This window comes from Mesocricetus auratus, unplaced genomic scaffold (assembly GCF_017639785.1).
Source record: "Mesocricetus auratus isolate SY011 unplaced genomic scaffold, BCM_Maur_2.0 Super-Scaffold_100007, whole genome shotgun sequence".
Taxonomy (NCBI): Eukaryota; Metazoa; Chordata; class Mammalia; order Rodentia; family Cricetidae; genus Mesocricetus; species Mesocricetus auratus.
The window spans coordinates 23,158,969-23,177,565 of NW_024429191.1; the positions used below are offsets into that span (position 1 = coordinate 23,158,969).

General features: G+C 40.3%; 1 protein-coding gene and 1 long non-coding RNA gene across 6 annotated transcripts in view; one reads left to right on the forward strand and one right to left on the reverse strand.

Annotated features, from left to right (window-relative positions):
* Atp10b (ATPase phospholipid transporting 10B (putative)) overlaps window positions 1-18,597 on the forward strand; it is a 309,498-nt gene that overhangs the window by 280,313 nt on the left and 10,588 nt on the right. For all 4 annotated transcript variants that reach the window (XM_021228299.2, XM_040748470.1, XM_040748471.1 and 1 more), the window contains 6 exons: window positions 2,802-3,111; window positions 5,968-6,044; window positions 7,536-7,661; window positions 13,769-13,969; window positions 15,778-15,858; window positions 17,409-17,513. In XM_021228299.2, coding sequence (XP_021083958.1) covers window positions 2,802-3,111; window positions 5,968-6,044; window positions 7,536-7,661; window positions 13,769-13,969; window positions 15,778-15,858; window positions 17,409-17,513 — 900 coding nt within the window. The remainder of the gene's footprint in view (window positions 1-2,801; window positions 3,112-5,967; window positions 6,045-7,535; window positions 7,662-13,768; window positions 13,970-15,777; window positions 15,859-17,408; window positions 17,514-18,597) is intronic.
* The window catches only part of LOC110341220, a 54,047-nt gene continuing 46,650 nt past the window's right edge, over window positions 11,201-18,597 (reverse strand). Inside the window, exons 2-4 of one of the 2 annotated variants that reach the window (XR_002383101.2) lie at window positions 16,249-16,352; window positions 13,747-14,028; window positions 11,201-11,683 (exon numbers count right to left, since the gene is read on the reverse strand). This is a non-coding gene — a long non-coding RNA (uncharacterized LOC110341220). Of the gene's footprint in view, window positions 11,684-13,737; window positions 14,029-16,248; window positions 16,353-18,597 lie in introns of both variants that reach the window. The other variant, XR_005878171.1, reaches the window with a different exon arrangement.

Here is an 18,597-nt window from a genome sequence, read left to right on the forward strand (position 1 = left end):
GAGGCAGGCAGATCTCTGTGAGTTTGAGGCCAGCCTGGTCTACAAAGCAAGTGCCAGGATAGGCTCCAAAGCTACACAGAGAAACTCTGTCTCATAAAAACAAAAAAAAAGTTTGGGAAGATTTATATTTGGTTTTTATGCCATGAATAAAGATGCATTTATGTACATGTATATATGCATATACGTGTATATATGCATATGTGTATATGTGCATATATATGTATATATATCCATACCTGTCTACATCCCATGACCCACTAATCCTATAAGATTAGTCTTCCTCAGCCTTTTTCCTGGGAGTAAGTAGTAGACACATAAATATGTTAAAGCAGGAAATGGGAATATATACTCTAAATCAGATTTATTTAAGCCCTAGTTTAAGGTAATTACCTATTCAGTGAATATTTTCTCCAAGGGTTTTAACTTACTTAGATAACTATAAACACATTTAAGTCTATTATCTTTTTTATATGTTAAAAAAGGGCAATTAAAGCAATAAAGTAGTTTTATTGGGTCTGTCAAGACCTCTGGGTTTTCATATATATAATAAGGGACTTACTATTCCGTGACTAGAAACACATTTCAAAAGAAACTAATAATAACAATCATTGTTGCTGTTACTATTGACAACCCCTTTAGAACTTCATGTGCTTCAAATAGCATCCTTCATATCTTTCTCCCTCTTATCTGTAAAGCATGGGTTAAAACTACTTATTTTACAGATTGCTGGATGGATTCAATAAGATCAGAGGGGAAGTACCTACTTAGTCCCTACATTTGTCAGCTATTGCTGTATGACAAGCTACCCACAGAGCTTAGAAGTCAAAGCATATCTTTATGATCTCATGGTCTATGAGGTAGAAACCTTGGGGTTTCTTAGCTGAGGCTTGAGGATGAAGGTCTCAGGGAGGTTACAGACCACATTTCCAGGGCTCTGCGGTCAGTTGTTGATTCAACTGAGAAAGGTGTCCAGGGAGGAAGGAACTCTGCTTGCAAACTGAACCCCCACAGCTGTTACTAGATCCTAGTTCACAGTCTGTCTTAGATAAATGCTCTCTAGTTAAACCTTACATCCAGAACCACTTTCTGTAGCCCCTCCAGGATCTGGAATGTCCTACTATGGACGACAAGTAATTTAACATCTCCTAGAGGAGAACTTGGGGAAATGACCTGTACCTGCTCCAGGAATCACTCCAGTGATTGCTAGACAGGAAATCACTAGACAGAGTTTCTACAAATCTGTCACTTCAGGAGCATCTTTAGAAATCTACCCAAATCTATTACCTCAGCTATTTCTCTTAATGATTTAATTTAAATTAACTCATTTGAGTAGTATCTAGCTTTAGAATTCATTTTTGGCGTTTTGACTAATAAAGAAGCATCATCTCTTACCATGGGTAAAAGAACCTGATGGAGCTCAGTGGATGGCTCAAGGAATAAAGTACTTCTGGTACAAGCATAGGCTCAGAGTTCAGATCTATATCACCCACATGTCAAGTGGGCATGGTGCCTACTTCTAATCCCAGCACTTAGAAGGCTGAGACAGGGAATGCCCAGGGCAAGTTGGCTCAATAGATCAGTCAAATGGATAAGGTCTAGGTTTAGCAAGAAACCCTGCCTCGGTGAAGTGGAACACAATCAAGGCAGGCATCCAACTTTCATCTCTGGCCTCCACATGCACAAAACACATACACATTCTCATGCACACTCATGTAACACACCTACCCATTCACCAACACATAGTCAAACTTCCATACACAAATGCATGCATGTCCCACTTGCAAATGGAAATCACGGTCCATCTGAGTATAACACGCTTTGAAGTTATTTACATTTTTATCTTCTGTTTTCTCAAGCTTCACTAAAAAGTGATGTTTATAAGAACTGAAGAGATATCAGAAGGATCATTAGTGCCAAGATATGATTTTATCACTCAATGATGTAATTCAAAGTGCTAGAAAAGGATTGCTAATTAGAAATTACTCTCTGTGTTTCAAAGTAAGCATCATTTAAAAAACCATAAAACTAGCATGATAGTGGTACATCTTTAATCACAGTACTTTAAAAAGGAAGCGGTAGGATCACAAGTTCTAGGCCAACCTGGGCTGTATCAAAAGCCCATCTCAAAGAAACAGAAATAAAATGTACAGAGAATATACTTTGAACCAGTAAGAACTTCACATCCATGGTCAGTTGAGACCAACATGAAAAACACTTCATAGCACAGTTCTAAAGACCTCTGTGGAATAGACCAATAGAGAAACACGGGTGGTTTACTTTTTTAAGTTAGGAAGTCACGTTTGAAGAAGTCAAAATCATTTGTGCCTCACTACTATGTTAAGTTGACACTGAGTAAGTTACTAAGTTACTCATCATTTCATTTTCCTCATCTCTACATGTTGACCAGGAGCACCTAAAAAATGTCAAAAGGGACAACAGGGAACAGGAGAGGTTCATAAGAGATTGAAACCAGCATATATAGCAGTATGAAAAATTGTCAGTATCTAGCAACATATAAGTGTTGATTTTGAATTTACACCCACCTCAACTCAGTTGCCATCTTACTGTGCAACTTTTACTTTATTCCTAATCACCTTCTTCTATTCTGGCCATTAATTTGTTTCAAAATTAGTATAGTTTAATGCAGCTTTGCATACTTCAGAGAAATGTACAATAAACTTGGAAAAAAATTCCTAAACAACCTGTACAGTGGAGTATTATAATTATCTTACTAAAAAATATAGGTAAAACCTTAACATACAAGGTTGCTTACTAATAGTATATTGTATGACTTTCTGCAGGAAACCTGTGAGTCCATCCTCAACTGTGCCTTGGAAGATGTAAAGAGCTTTCATGAACCACAAGAGACAGCCCGAAAACTCTGTGGGTGCCGCATTCCATCTAAGATGCCATCTGCTATGGCTCCTAAAGTTGGACTGGTCATTGATGGGAAGACATTGAATGCAATTTTCCAGGGAAATCTGGAAAATAAGTTCCTGGAGTTGACCCAGTACTGTCGGTCTGTCCTATGTTGCCGCTCCACCCCACTCCAGAAGAGTATGATTGTCAAACTCGTGCGAGACAAGTTGAGCGTCATGACTCTTTCCATAGGTACCCATCATACTGGGATGTGGGTGGCATCTTGACAGGGATGATGATCTGGGTCATCTATGAAAGTCAACATGCTTAGGGTGAGGGTCTAAAACAGGGGCTTCCAGATTCAAGAAATGATCAAAGCACTTAGAACTGGCCAGTTAGCTACATAAAACAACAGATCTTATATGGAGATCACTGCCAACAAGGAACTTGAACTCAAAACATGAATGTAATTTTAAAATAATGTTTCCACCAGAAATAGAAAACCAAGACAGCACCACTAGGAGATACCATCCTACTGAAATTAACTACCCTCCCAGAATTAACTTACCTATTGCACTTACCTATGGTAGCTATGAATTTGCTATTCTTCTGAGGACAGGGGAATGGTAGGGAGATTTTAAAACCTTAGATGAGCTCACTTATAATTTTGTATGCTAGTCCAAGGTCAGCACAAAGCATATTCTTAATCTGTTCTGGTTGGTTGATGATAAATTGCTCAGAAGGGCATGAACTAATCAGGTCAAAGCACAGAAATAAAAACTTCTCGCTGAGTGCCTCCTAGACACAACAAGCCTGTTACAAGAATTTTTATGATCTGGTCTCTTATCATGACCACCTTTCATTCCTCATCACTGGGATCTTCATGTTCCCTCCAAACTAAATTACCTGCCATTCTCCTCACCACCTACCTACCTTGCCCTTTTCTGGAATTCCCATTTCCCATTCAGGTCCAAAATCTATTGTCCTTTCTGTGACCACCTTTGCAATAGTTCACAAATTCCTGGATTTACAGGGATTGGGTATGTTTCATTCACTATTTTATCTCATGATCGGTACATTCCAAACATGTAGTAAATACAGTCATCCCCCCCCCTCATTCCTCAACCCACATACACAGCATGCAGGTCTCACTTTCTGTCATTTTTGTTGTCTTTGGGTCTAAGAGTAGGTAACTATAGAAATAAACATTTGTGAGTGTATTGTTATTATGGTATATTATTTTAATTTACCATAATATTGTATGTTAGTTATTGTTAACCTTTTATTGGGCATAATTTGTGAATAAAATTTATTATCACTACATGTGTAAACAAAAAATAGTCTATAGAATCTAGCACTCTCCATGGTTTCAGACACACACTAACAGGCCTGGGAGGTTGTCCTCACAGGCAAGGGTAACTAAATTACTCCACTTTGGGTCATTTCTGCAGATGGTTCTAGCCTCTCTTCTTTCTCTGGTGTTCTGGAGATCTGGCAAATATTATGTCATTCCCTCAGTCCTAATGTGCAATATAAAAACTGAATTTAAAAAACTAGAGGACCAAGCACAGTGGCACATGCCTATAATCCCAGCACTTAGGAGGAGAGGCAGAAGGACACAAAATTCAAGGTCACCTACAGAGAGCTCTAGGCCAGCCTGAGATATATAAGATTATACCTCGCAAATGAAAGGAACAGATCCATAGCAACTACATCCCACTTCAGCACTGTGATTTGGCCTCTTCTATAATTCAAATACACAATAGGCAATAGTCCAGCACATTCTCGGGGGTTAGAGATTGGTCTAACAGAAACAACCCAACTGGCTGAGAAATAGCATGATTCCACACCTCTGCTTCTCCTAGTGTGCCAACAGAAGGAGTTAAAGCTTAGATTTATTGTGCCTTCGAAAGGATTAAAATTGTGAACTGTTATGCTATTGAAAAAAGAATCATTATTATAATAACAAAGTCTACCTATAAAACCAAATACTAGATGTTTAATAGACACATAATTATATAAATTTACGTGGTACAGTATTAATGATAACATTTTAAAGCTCAATATACTTATTGCCAAATAATTAGGGAAAATATTTTCTCTCCTCTCCAATTCCATAGTTTCTTTGATGAATAATGTAAACTTAATTACGGCTTATATATGAGAAACTTTTAGAAAAGAAAAAAGTGGGACCGGGAAGAGAATACAGCCAACATGGACTACAATAGGAATTACCAAAACATAGCCCACAGACTGTGTCCAGCCTACTACATATTTTTGTGTGAAAGCTAATAATGACTTTTATATTTTTAAATGTAAAGTTTATAACTACCAGCATTTCAGCCAACAATGATTTGACTTTGCTTTGTGGCTTACAAAGTCTAAAGTATTTATTGGATCTGGATCCTTTAGAGTTTAGTTTGCTGAGCTCTGGCTTAAAAGATAAAGCATTGAGGAGACCTGAGCTCTGTAAGAGCCCTTGCTATAGAGAGTTGTATGTGGCTTCTTAATTAAATAGAATTTCACCAGCCACATTTAAATACATGTAAAATGGTAGCAGTTCTGTACTGGACATTGTAGATAGTTTTACTTCATCAGAGAACAGTATATACCCAATCAGTGAGTGGACCTACCAGCTGGGGACCAAGTCTTGAACACAGAAGCCTTTTAGGGAACATGTCATATCAAAGCCCTAACAGCCCCAGACTCAGAACAGAAAGGCTCAAATTTCCATACATATGAGAGCCTTCACCAGATGACTGCCCGGACCAAGTCTCAAAATGAGTCAGAGTCTTGATTTGCTCTTTAGCAAAATCTATTTTGACATTTGCAAAGGCCTTTTCTGTGAATTGTAAAGGACCACTCATGACTCTCTTGATTGCCATTCGGGGGTGGACAATAAAAATATTCATTGAAAGATTTAAAATAAATTGGAGTTTCTAATTCAAATTTTTAAAAGGCAACTTTCAGGTCAAATACTGTAATGGTGATATCCTATTTAGAGAAAAGTAGAAAGAATTCAACTGTGCCAACAGGGACACTCAGATTTCTCACCACTGAGTGGTTGGACAAGGAATAAAGCCAACTCTGTGACCTCGCTCTTTTCAGGTGATGGAGCAAATGACGTGAGCATGATTCAAGCTGCTGACATTGGCATTGGAATATCTGGGCAGGAAGGCATGCAGGTAATGTGCACTTTAATTCCATTTTCTCTGCCGCTCTCCTTTATCCTTCCTGAAATTTGAGGAACATCCTACAGTACAGAAGAAACCTTCCTTTCAGCATCATAGAATTATTAACTGGCAGCCAGGGGTGTCACCCATGCTTCTATGTCCTCTATCATCAAAACTCCTACCATCTAGTCCTCCAAAAACAGAGGAAGACTGAGGGATACGTGGCTTTTTACAAAAGGCATTGATTGCTATAGCCTAGAACTGCACAGCATTTAAGCCTGTCTCTGACTCCACATATCCTTCTTGTATCCTCCATAATGAGTGACATAATAGGGACATTGGAAAATATTTTATGGCTCCACAAATTAATTGGTACTATTTCATGGTGTACCTAATTCTCTACAACTTCAATTTGGAACAAGCATACTTAACTGAAATACTGTTCTTTTCAACTAAAACAGATCCTGCCTCGTGATTTTGAACCATCAGGGAAGATACTGCTTAAATGTGTAGCTGAGAATTAGAAAGGCAGCCATAGTTCTGTTCTCCTTAAGGTGTTTACCATATGCCAATAATCTTAGGTAGTTCGTATCTATGTCTTACCACATGGAATTTTAATAATAACCAGTATTTATCCCTAGTGTATGAATGGACTTCTGGAGCACATTCCCCATGGAGGAATACTCTCTTAGCCTAGATACACGGGGGAGGTCCTAGGCCCTGCCCCAAATGACTTGACAGACTTTGATGATCCCTCATGGAAAGCCTCACCCTCCCTGGGGAGTGAATGGGGGATGGGATGGGGGGCAGTGGGGGGTATGGGAGGATGGGAGAGGGAACTAGGACTGATAATGTAAAATAAGATTGTTTCTAATTTAAATAAAATTTATAAAAAATAATAATTACATATTACAGATTGTAGATAATTTTTTCAGATAGTAAAACTGAGGCTCAAGGACTTAAAGTAATCTTCAAAGTATTTATACCAAGATTTCTAACCAACACATCTAAACCTCATTTTCTTAAGAGACTTCTAGACTGGATCTTGTTATAAATAACCCCAAGGACAAAAATGTCCAGCTTAGGACCATGTAAATAAACTTCCCAACCAACAGTATCATCTGTAAATTATGCAAATAGTCTGTTTGAGAGGTACCCAAGGGTGCTCAGGGACTTATGAATCACCTGGTAAAAAATCAGTTCTCTGGTTCAACCAGATACTGTCAATGGGCATTAATGAATGTTTGTTGGATAAATAGAAACAATGGGCCAAGTGGAGTGCTGTAACCCCTCCCTTGCCCTTCTTGGATTCTTGTAATATTTCAGCTTCCAAGAAGAAATGGAGGGATGTTAGAAGCCGAAGAGTCATGAAGAGTTACTACACAACAAGGGATCATTCAGGTCCTGAATGCTGCAGACCCACAAAACACTGTCCTCAAACGAGCATCTTTGGGGACAGTGACAGTTATTGGTGAAAACTGATATCCCATTCTTCCCTCCCAGGCTGTCATGTCCAGTGACTTTGCCATTGCCCGATTCAGCCACCTCAAGAAGCTGCTGCTTGTGCATGGCCACTGGTGTTACTCTCGTCTGGCCAGGATGGTAGTGTACTACTTCTACAAGAACGTGGTGAGTGTCCCCAGTGTAATCTCCCACTTGGGCCTTATAGTCCTTACAAGAACTCTTTCTCTCCTCAGAATAGTGGAGCAAGCATTTCCACACAAAGGAGTTAGTCCACTGACCTAGATTTGGGATCTTGCTACCTGTGTAACTTTGGGCAACACTGTTCATTTCTTCATAGTTTCCTCTATAATTTTAAAACAGGAAGGGGGTTGCTATTTCTTGCTGTGATATTGTCATGAGAATTGCCTATGCTATGTAGAAAGCACCTAGCACATAGGGACAGCATGAATGCTATTGAATGTGGATCCTGGAGTCAGATTAAGTCCTAAGCCAGATTCCCATATTTGGTAATTGTCTCCAAACGTATCTCCCTCTATCTACAAAATGCAAGTGATAATAGTTCCTTTCTCTCACGTGCTCTGTGCTGGTGAGCTCTTCATCAATGTGGCAGAATACCTAGGATAATCAACTTTAATGAGGAAAGGTTTGTTTGGGCTCATTCTTCTAAAGGTTTCAGTCTATGGTTAATTGGTTCACTTATTATGGGTCTGTGGCCTGTGATAATAGTGCTGTGTATCCTAAATAAAAGGTGGGTTCTCTCCTGATAAGCCCTCAAAGCGAGCATACACTAGCAGAGCAATTAAAGCTACCAAAGGGTCTCGTTTTAAAAGTCCAAGAATAACAGTGAGTATAGCAGTGAGATATCAAAGCATAGCTGGGCTAAGAGATGGAACAAGGGACTGAGTTTCCATCACCTAATTTGAGGATCTTTTATCCAAATAGAATTTGATTCCTTTTTTGCATAAGGAAAAATGAACAGTTAACACCAGGGTGATGGAAGACAACCATAGCAGCCTACAAAATTATATAATTTTTCTATTACTCCATTGTTTTGGTCATTCTTGTTCAGGAATGAACTTCTCTGTCCAAAGTTCACTGCATAGACACATTAAAAAACAACAGCACCACAAAAATAGTATAAATTCAACCAACATGATGGAGATACTGTCTCAGCGCCATCTATGCAAGCAAGTCACTCTGACGGACTTGAAATTCACTCTGAACATGAAAGACACTTTACTTAGAATTCAAAATACCCTGTTTCATTTTTTTCTTTTGCATCCAAGGAATCATTCTTTTGAATCAGCACAGTCTCTTTTCTCTGCATTAAATTTATGAAACAGAAAGGAAACGATTCCAGCCAGCCACACTCTCAAAGCTCAAGTGATATTTATTTCTAGCCTGTTGCCAAGCTCAAAACTGCAATACTGATGCAGTATTATCTCCCAACTGCAATTAGAGGGTGGGGAACTATGACTTCCACATCCGAAACCAATTCCAGAGGGATTAAAACCCTGCCTGCTCTGAAATTTGAACAATGAATTAATTACTGTACTGGAGCATCTTAGGGAGGAGGAGCAGGCACCCAATCTGAGCCACATTGTCACGGGTTTCAGTATGCTCCCTGAGAGCTGCAAAGACTGTAGCTAGAAAAGGGGAAGTGGAAACCAGCCTTTGGGGGAAGGGGATACTGTGTGATGTTAAATTTTCAAGATGAGTTGTCAGGACAAAACAAAAATATACATCTATTCACATAACTACTGAATGCCTGCTATGTGCTATGTAATGTGCTAGCCACTGGGCATAGCATGGGGACTGAATCAGGGAAGATATTTTTTTGCCCTCAGGAGATGTTTTGTCCATATTGGGACAACAAGCTTCTTCCAGTAAAGGCTAGGCAACACATACTTTCTGCATTGTTAATCTTACTATGAAACCCAAAGACAGGACCAGAAAAGGCCCAGAGTAACTAAAGAGAAAGAACTTTGGAACTGTAGGTGCTTCTTGCTAGTTCTCAATGAGAGTAAGTGAAGCTAAGTGTCTTGGAGCTTTTACTATTGTAAAATCTATAGTATTGACACGTATTAATAACATTCAATTAGTGATACCTCACAAATGGTTAAGACTAATAGTAAGGGATACTGCACATCTAATATTCTAAATGCTAATCCACTGATGTGCTATAAATGTGTATCTAACATGTAATATATGCAAGAGTTAAAGAACAGATTGTACTTAGTGTTAGAGCTATGATAGTATTACTGTATTATTAATAATGATAATAAATAGCCTCTTCAAAATGACAAGAACCCTGTCAGATATGGTGGCAATTAATTCCAGTACTCATGTGGCTGATGGAGGATTGAGAGCTCAAAGCTATATCAAAACCATATCTCAAAAAAAATTAACCCATAAATTAGTGAGAATGCTAGTCTGGTACAAATCTGCTGAGTGTTTTCTTGTAAGACCCCTCCCAACCCCCCTCTATGTCTCAGGTGTGAAACTTCTGACTTCTCTGAGGCTAGGCCCATACATCAAGTCATTTACAATTACAATGACAATGGGAACCCAGCACACTCCTGGTAGGAAGATCTTGGACAGAAACAAGTTGTCAGAAGTAAAGCCTGGTGTAGTGGCCCATGCATTTAGTCCCAGCACTTGAGAAGCCAAGGCAGACAGACTTTTGAGGCCAGCCTGGTCTACATAGTGTATTTCAGGTAATTTTAGGTAAATTTAAATGTTTAAGACTTTTTAAAAATATTCTTAGTGTTATTTGTGACTCTTTCCTTCTGAAGTTCATTCTGCATTGACTTCCCTCCTACTTCCGAATTAACCCTCTCATATCACTTGGATTAGCTAGTTCCCTCTCAAGCACGCTTTCCCCCTTGTCCTTTTTTCTTCATGGCTTCCTGCCGTTACTCTGGTCATACATCCCCATCTGAAGATTTGAAGCTAAGAACCACAGGTGAGAGAATGCGTGACATTTGTCTTTATTTCTGTCAAATTTAAAAGAGCTAGGTACAACACTCTTGGTTGCCAGCCATTTACTCTCAGGGAGTAAGACATATCATTCCATAATTTCCTGGTTTTGAGGGTTTCAGGTTAGAGATCTGATGGTACTCAGGTGTTTCCGCCTCTGGGAGTTGACATTTTTCTCTTAAAGCAGTTTTTCTTAAGATGCTATTAGGAAATTTTAGTTTTTAATTATGAGCGGGTGAGTATGGGACTTCTGCATGAGTGTAGTGCCTGCAGAGATCATAAAGATATCAGATCCCGTGGAGCTGGAGTAACAGCCAGTTATGAGCTCAGAACTAAACTCAGTTCACACATCTTACCAATAGTGGTACACACACTTTACTACTGAGCTCTCCCTCCTTACCACTTCTAATATTGTCTTATCACTTTGGATTGTTAACATGTTTACTATAATATGTCATATTCCTCTGGTCATAAGTTATTTGGGATTCTAAACTCATATATCCTTCTCTAGATTTGGAGATTCTTCTGCTATAATTTTCATTGACTAGATTAGCTATGTCTTTAGTTTATTTCAGTTCCTATTTCTGTGTTCTTAAGTTTTGTATTTTGATACTATCCCCACAGTTCAATGGAGGGGAGGGAGAGGGAGCTGGGAATGACATGTGAAGCAGGCTTGTTTCTAATTTAACATTTAGAAAAGGAAAAAAAGAAAGTTGTGGTCACACTCGGTTGCTTTTCCCTTTATTGATATCTGAATGCAGGGTTTCATCATACTTGCCCTCCATCCCTGACAGTTCTTCACTCTGCTCAGTTGAGTCATGGGGCGTTGAAATCTACCAGGTTTTCTATTAGGTTCATTGCGTTTTCACTTCCGATGTATTTCCTTTTTCCTTCAAATCTTAATTTTCTTGATGAGTCTTCCTTCTCTGGAGTTCCAGTTGAATTTAGCTGCCTGTTTTTGTATGCTCTTTCAAAGTTTTTGAAACCTTCTTCCAACTCTTTATGGATTTGAGTGTCTTTGAATTCCATAGTTGAGGAATTGTGTTATTATGGAAGAGTCATGCTGTGTTGGTGTTTGTTGAATTTCTGTCTAGCAATTTGAGTATGTATCTTTCCACTTGGGTTGGATAACCTTCATATTGAGCTCTAAGTACTACTCAGCCAGAAGTAAACTAGGATAGCAGCAACAGCGTCTCACCATGCAGGATCTAGAAATATACTTAAATCAGTTACAACTCTGGGAGTGGGAGTGTCTCTGACTCCTTGCCCTACTCTTGGGACCCTTTTCCTCCTACTGGGTTGCCTTGTCCAGACTTGATATGAGGATTTTGCGCCTAGTCTTATTGTAACTTGTTAGGCCATTAGGCCATGTTCAATGGACATCCTTGGGAAGCCTGTTTTTTTTTTTAAGGGAGATGAAAGCGAGTGCAGAGATAGAGGGGGGACAGGAAACTGTGGTAAGGATGTAACCTATGAGAGAGGAATAAAAGAAAAAAATCAGTTGCAGCCCATTAGTGACCACAGGTTTGAAAATGAAAAATTGCAGTAGCATAAGCCATGGAGTTAAAAATTATTCAAGGTTAGCATGAAAATAGTAATGGATATGATAAAGGAAGGAGATAAGAGAAAGGAGAAGCCCATAAGAGAAAGGAGAAGCCCAGTTAATTTGATGGAAAAGGGAGGAGTGGGAAGGAACATTGTAAATAGGAAAAGAGCAAGCATTGTGAACCAAAATAAAAAAAAATTTGAAGAGTTCTCCCATTAGTGAAAAAGTTAAAAATTAGCTCAGTGTAAGGAGAATGAAAAGAAATTTAAAACCTTTACCTTTTAAAGACCAATAAGGTAAAGTCGAAATACTACTCAATATAGAAGAAGGAGAAGGAAGGAAACAAGGGGGGGACAGAATGGAAAAAAAGAAAAAAGGCACAAATAAAATTATATGGCTTTAAATTAATACAATACAGTAAGAAAACTATGATAAATATGTAAAAAGCAAAAGGGATGAGTATTGGGTAGCTCCTTCCTGGCCCCTCAAACTGGGAACTGGAGTGTGTGTGGGAGGAGGCCAGATGAACTGTGACCTCTCATCCATCCCATGGTTTATGTGGTTTCTGAATCTATGTTGGACAAATATTTGATGTCCCCAGAGAGTTCTCCTTTCTTCACATCAGAGACCCTGCTGGTCACAATGCCATATGAGGAGGCTGTTTTAGTTAGGGAAGGGATGGGTCTCCCAAATTTATTGAGAAGCAATCAGAGAACAGAGGGCCCGCTTTAGTATTTTTGGAGCTTCAAAGTTTGGGACTCTACAAATCAGGTGGCTTCAGAATTTGATGTAGCCCCTGGCATTGGGCTCAGCACTCATCACCCCTAAGGATAACTCTGGGTAGATGAGACTTTCCCTCTCTTCATATACTTGCCAGCCCCCAGCTCAGCATATGAGCCTTCTTTCACCTAAGCCCTGTGGCAAGCCAAATTGAAGCTCCATGATCTGTGGGTGTTCCCTAAACTCAGGACCCCAAGGACAGCTCTCAGTCTTCAGCACTAAATTCACTCTCAATATGACATTTAGCAGCTGCTCTCCTAGTTACAGTGTGGCAAAATGAGGTTTGTCTCCATAGCTGACCTATCTGCAGCTGTCTCACCAAAATCTGGGTTTGACTCTCATGAATGCTGTGGGCTTGTCAGCTTTCATCTGACTTCTGAGTGTCCCTCCTCTCTCCACCAGGCACTGTGTCACCTGCTTCCCCTGTAGGACACATCCTTGTTCTTTTCACATCCTTTATGGTTTTCCTAAACTTTTTTTCTATTTCTCTTTATGCTAGGATTGCATTTTTTAATTATTTTAATTTTAAATAGCTTGTTTTACATGTCAATCCCAGTTCCCTCTCCCTCCCCTCCTCCTGCACCCCCTAGCCCCCCCCCAGCCTCCCACTCTACTGCCATTCCTTAGGATTGCATTTCTTTATTCTTCCTTTCGCTGTCCCCTTTACTGACTCACTAAGAAGCAACCTGTCATCTGCCATCTTACCTGGTCCACAGCTCATCTTTCTGTCATCCCATCCCCACTTTCTATTTCCACTGGGATACTATTTGTGTGTTATGTGCCATGATAGATAACAAATGACGTTCAGAAAGACGATGTAGCCTGGCCAAAATCACAGAGCTAGTAACTGATACACCTGGGGATGTAAATCAGGCCTCTCTACTTCCCAAACCTGTGCTCTTAGCCGTCATAGTCCAGCATACTTCATGCAGGGACCTCACTCACGAAGGATGCTCCCTGCCTGCAGTGCTACGTCAACCTTCTGTTCTGGTACCAGTTCTTCTGTGGTTTCTCCGGCTCCACCATGATTGACTATTGGCAGATGATATTCTTCAATCTTTTCTTCACCTCCTTGCCTCCCATCGTCTTTGGAATCCTCGATAAAGATGTCTCCGCAGAAACACTCCTGGCATTGCCTGAGCTATACAAGAGTGGCCAGAACTCTGAGGTGAGGCTTGCAGCAGGCATGAAGGGAACTTCAGATTCTCCCTAAGCTCTGACAGTTCCCTGCAGGTCAGAGAGAGAGAGAGAGAGGAAAGAGTGTATCAGGCTGGGAGTCCAGAACTCTACTGTCTAGCCACAGTTCTGTCACTTACCTCCAGTGTGGCTTTGAGTGATTCTGGCTGGCCTGTTGCACACTTGCTGCTAAGAATGTTAGATAAGAACAGTAAGTATATTTTAATAACACCTTAATTATATCACATGTTGACTGCCGTGGCTGAAGCAGGGAGTAGATATGGTAAGATTCCATCCCTCCAGGCTGTGAAGTGCAGCAATTAAACTCCTGAGACCCAGTTAAAAGAGCATTTTCCATTTCTCCACAAACAAAACACCAAGGGCTGGGTAATGCCACAAAATATTTTATTTAGCTCATAGCTTTGATGCTACAAGTCTGAGATCATGTAGCTCTGTCTGCTCAGCCTTCTAGGCAAGGTCCTCCTCAGGGCCATCACAACATGGAAGTGCATCATGATGCCAATACACATGGGAAGGGAAGATCAAGTGGGTGTTGACAGAAAGCTTGGGAGATTCGTAGGTCAAGATCCCTCTAACAACCCATTCTCATGGGAACTAACTCCCTCTGAAACCAGCATTAATCCCGTTCAGAAAAGCACCCTTCTTCAGGGACTTCACCACCGCTCTGTAAACATCATCACACTGAGGACCAAGCTTCCAACATAGGAGCCCTTGGGGACACACTGAAATCATTTCCAAACTACAGCACCTGGTTTGAGGGATCCCAATGACTAACAACTGGTTTTCTCGTCATTGGTAAGGCACTCGGTGAATGCTTCTCTTTCACTGTAAGGAAGGCTGAATTAGACCTCCACATTACATAGAGTCTAGTACAATCTCAAGTAAACTTAAGAAAGCTTAGGAAGTCATCATGTGGGTTTCTATAAAGTCCATACTGGAGCTCTGAATGGCCTGAAGAAATAATCCAAGTGGTGGGACTAGCCAAGGCACAGACAAGGAGGCTAGACAAAGAGATGAGAGCAACATTGACTGCTTCCAATGGAGTTGTAAGGGAAAAGCTTTAAAACACCTGAGAGGACAGTATGTACCTTGGTACCTTGAATGAACAAAGGGCAAAACCATAGATGGTGTTCTAAAGAGCCATTTTCTCCCCTGTGGACAGCCAAAGAACCTAATCAAACCAAGCTCTAACCAAAGACAGAGGAGAAAGCAATGCAGTGGCCCAGGAAGTCAGGATAACTAAGAGGGAACCTCGGGCTCTTCTAGTTTTACTCTCTCCACCAGAATATGCAACATAGTCCCTGAGTATCTGCCATTTAAAGAAAAAACATAATAAATCATGTTTCCTTTTTCTCAAGAAAGGGAGAAGAGCAAAGTATAAGATGAGAACTCTTATCTCTAAAGCAGTGGATCTTTGACTCTTGGAAGCATTGATCCTGGTCTATGAGTGAGCTCTCCACCTCGGATGGCATTTAGTGACTTCAGAACAGCGGTCCTAGTGACAGAGCTAATGAGTGGCATTGACAGCACTTCCTAGATACCAAGGCACAGTTGCATTTAGTTCCCTTAAACTCCAAATTTTCTGGGAAAAGAGAGCAGTTCTCAGAAGAGGTTCATAATTTCCACAAAATAACATGTTTGAGTGGCAGAGTTAAGACTCCATTCTTTTGGAGCTAAGATGACAGGTATGCATAATATCACATTGTTAAGCTCAGCCACACACAAGTAAGACCAGAGGCTTGTCAGGATACTGAGTAATTAGTGTGTTCTTCCCTGCAGTGCTACAATCTGCCAGTGTTCTGGATTTCCATGGCTGATGCGTTCTATCAGAGTCTCATCTGTTTCTTTATCCCTTACCTGGTAAGTCATATAGTTCCATCCTAGACATATAAGTCACAGTGTGAAATGGGTCTTAGTTATACAAAACCACAGACTAATAGTGCTTTTTTTACATGCATCATGGCAGTGACTCCAAATTAGTAGCTGAGTACACTGAAGGTGTTTGAGAAGACAGAACACTTTCTGCAAAACTTCATTTCTGGTACTCTTGAAAAATCAAAAGTGGTCATTACACTGGGTTATTTCCCCTCATGGGAAAGCAATGCAGAGTTGGTTCATGGCCCACTTAGACAGGGATTATATTGCCAGACTTCCCCTGCTTTTGCATCTTTACAACAGAGGCCCCTTCTCTGTGTATGTCATGTGTGCATGTTATATGTTGTATACTATCACCATTAAATTACATCATACCTGCAAGTCTTCTGAAGTGCTACAAAGGATTTGGCCCAGCCTTCCGGGGAGGTGGGGGCGTCTTTGGGCAGGACTTCTTATTTTCTATAGTTCTTGCCCTAGAGCTGAGAGCATTTGTTTCAGTTAGGGTTTCTATTGCTATGATAAAATATCATAACCAAACTTAACTTGGAGAGAAAATGGTTTTTTCACCTTATGGTTTTACATCACAGTTCATCACTGAGGTAACTCAGCTAAGAATACAAGTCAGAAACCTGAAAGCAGGTACCAAAACGCAAGCCACGGAGAAATTCTGCTCACTGACTTGTTCCTCATTGCTTGCTTGCTTACTTATTTATTTGTAATTTTTATTGTTTTTCTAGATAGGGTTTCTCTATGTAGCCCTGGTTATCTTGGAATTCACTCTGTAAATCAGGCTAGAGTTGAACCTAGAGACCCATCTGCCTCTGCCTCCTTATTATGGGATTAAAGTTATGTGCTACCGCCACCACCTGGCAACCTCCTTTCTTATAGCAACCAGGACCACCTGCCCAGGAGTAGCACCCTCCCACATCAATCATTAGTCAAGACAATGCCCCACAGACTTGCCCACAGGACAATCTTCTGAAGGCATCTTCTCAAGTAAGAGTCTCTCTTCCCAGATGTCTAAGTCCATGTCAAGTTGACAAAACCCAATCATCACACTGCCTGCTCCTAGTCTTGACCTCTGCCTGGACTACAGTTTCCTCTTATCATAATCTGGTCTCAACTGATAAAACCTCTTCTGTGCTCCCAGGGTGTCTAAGAGAGTGGGTGCTATAAGGTCTGAAGTATATCACCATCTAACCTGCCTAGTAGACCACAAGCTCCTTCAATGTAGGCACACATACCCTCAGTCACCATTGCAGTGCCTGGGAATGTTTGAGAAAGCCTTTGTCCACCCATTCCACAGTGGTTTTCCAGCCTTCACTAGAGCAAACATGTTCCTAAGAAATTTAATCCCATCCACTCATTTCTCATCTTGTCAGTTCCTTGAACCAACCCCTTCTCCTCTCCTTTCTTTTCACCATATTCCTGCCCCCTCCTTGACGCCTGGCTTAATTGTATTAAATACATAGCCTTAAATCCGTGCATGCCCAGGTATGCCCACTTGACAGTGCCTGTTTGTCCTTACTCCTTAGACCTACAGAGGTTCAGATATAGATGTCTTTACCTTTGGAACACCAATCAACACCATCTCCCTCACCACCATCCTCTTGCACCAGGCAATGGAAATGAAGACATGGGTAAGGATCCCAGAGACCATTTAGCTTAAAATTTGTACTCTTGCTCATTGGCTGAACTCAAATTTCTGAATTCTCTTACTCTATACAGTAAGTTCATGAGTCTCTCACTGTGTCCCTATAAAGCAGTGGGATTGGCAAAGATGCTAGCATTGCTTGCATTCAGACATGATGATGACAACACTAATGCCAGTAAAGCAATGAGACAGTTTCATCAGATTTATACTGATGAAAAATTCAGGAGCACTGCAGAGACAGGAAAGGCTAGCCTGAGTACAGCTGAAGCTGTGTATACAGGGCTATGACCCATTTAACTTAGTTACCACATATCAAGCATTCCCAAATATTGTATTTTGGGATCTTACATCATAAAAGGCAGGCTGAGGAGGTGGCTTAATCAATATGGTGAGGACTTGAGTTTGATTCCCAACACCCACAAAAAACTCAGATATGGTGGTGTGTATCAGTGCCAGGAACATGGGGATAGGAAGACCCCTGGAGATAGTTGGTTAGCCAATCGGCTGAATGTACCAACCCAGTGTTCAGTGAGAGACCCTGTCCCCCAAAATAAGGTGGAGTTTGAGGAAAATAGATACCAAAATCAGCCTCTAGCCACCTCCACACACACCCACACATGTACAGAGAAAGAACAAGCTCTCTCACTGAGTTTCACTAATAACTCTAAAGAGCACAAAATTATATGCCAAGTATTAATCTATATGATTTATACACATTACCTCATTTAACTTCACTATGTCCTTGGTGTTAGATTTTTTAATTATCCCATTTTACAGATTTAGAAACAAATGTAACAAGATTAAGAAACCTGCCCCAAGCAGCTCAAACTAGGAGTGAGTATTGAGCCCTATCATTCTGATCCTTGTGCTTTTAACCATTTTGCTAACACCACAAAGACATAAGATTTAGTGTTACATGGAGATCACAATACAGAAATTCTGGTCTTCCCAAAGTCGTGTTAAAATGACTGTTTCTGAAAGAAAGCACATGAACTAAAACTTTGAAAATGAAAATACCTCCAAGTAGGCTCAACTCATGCCTTCATTCTACAGTGAAACTTTCCCCTTCA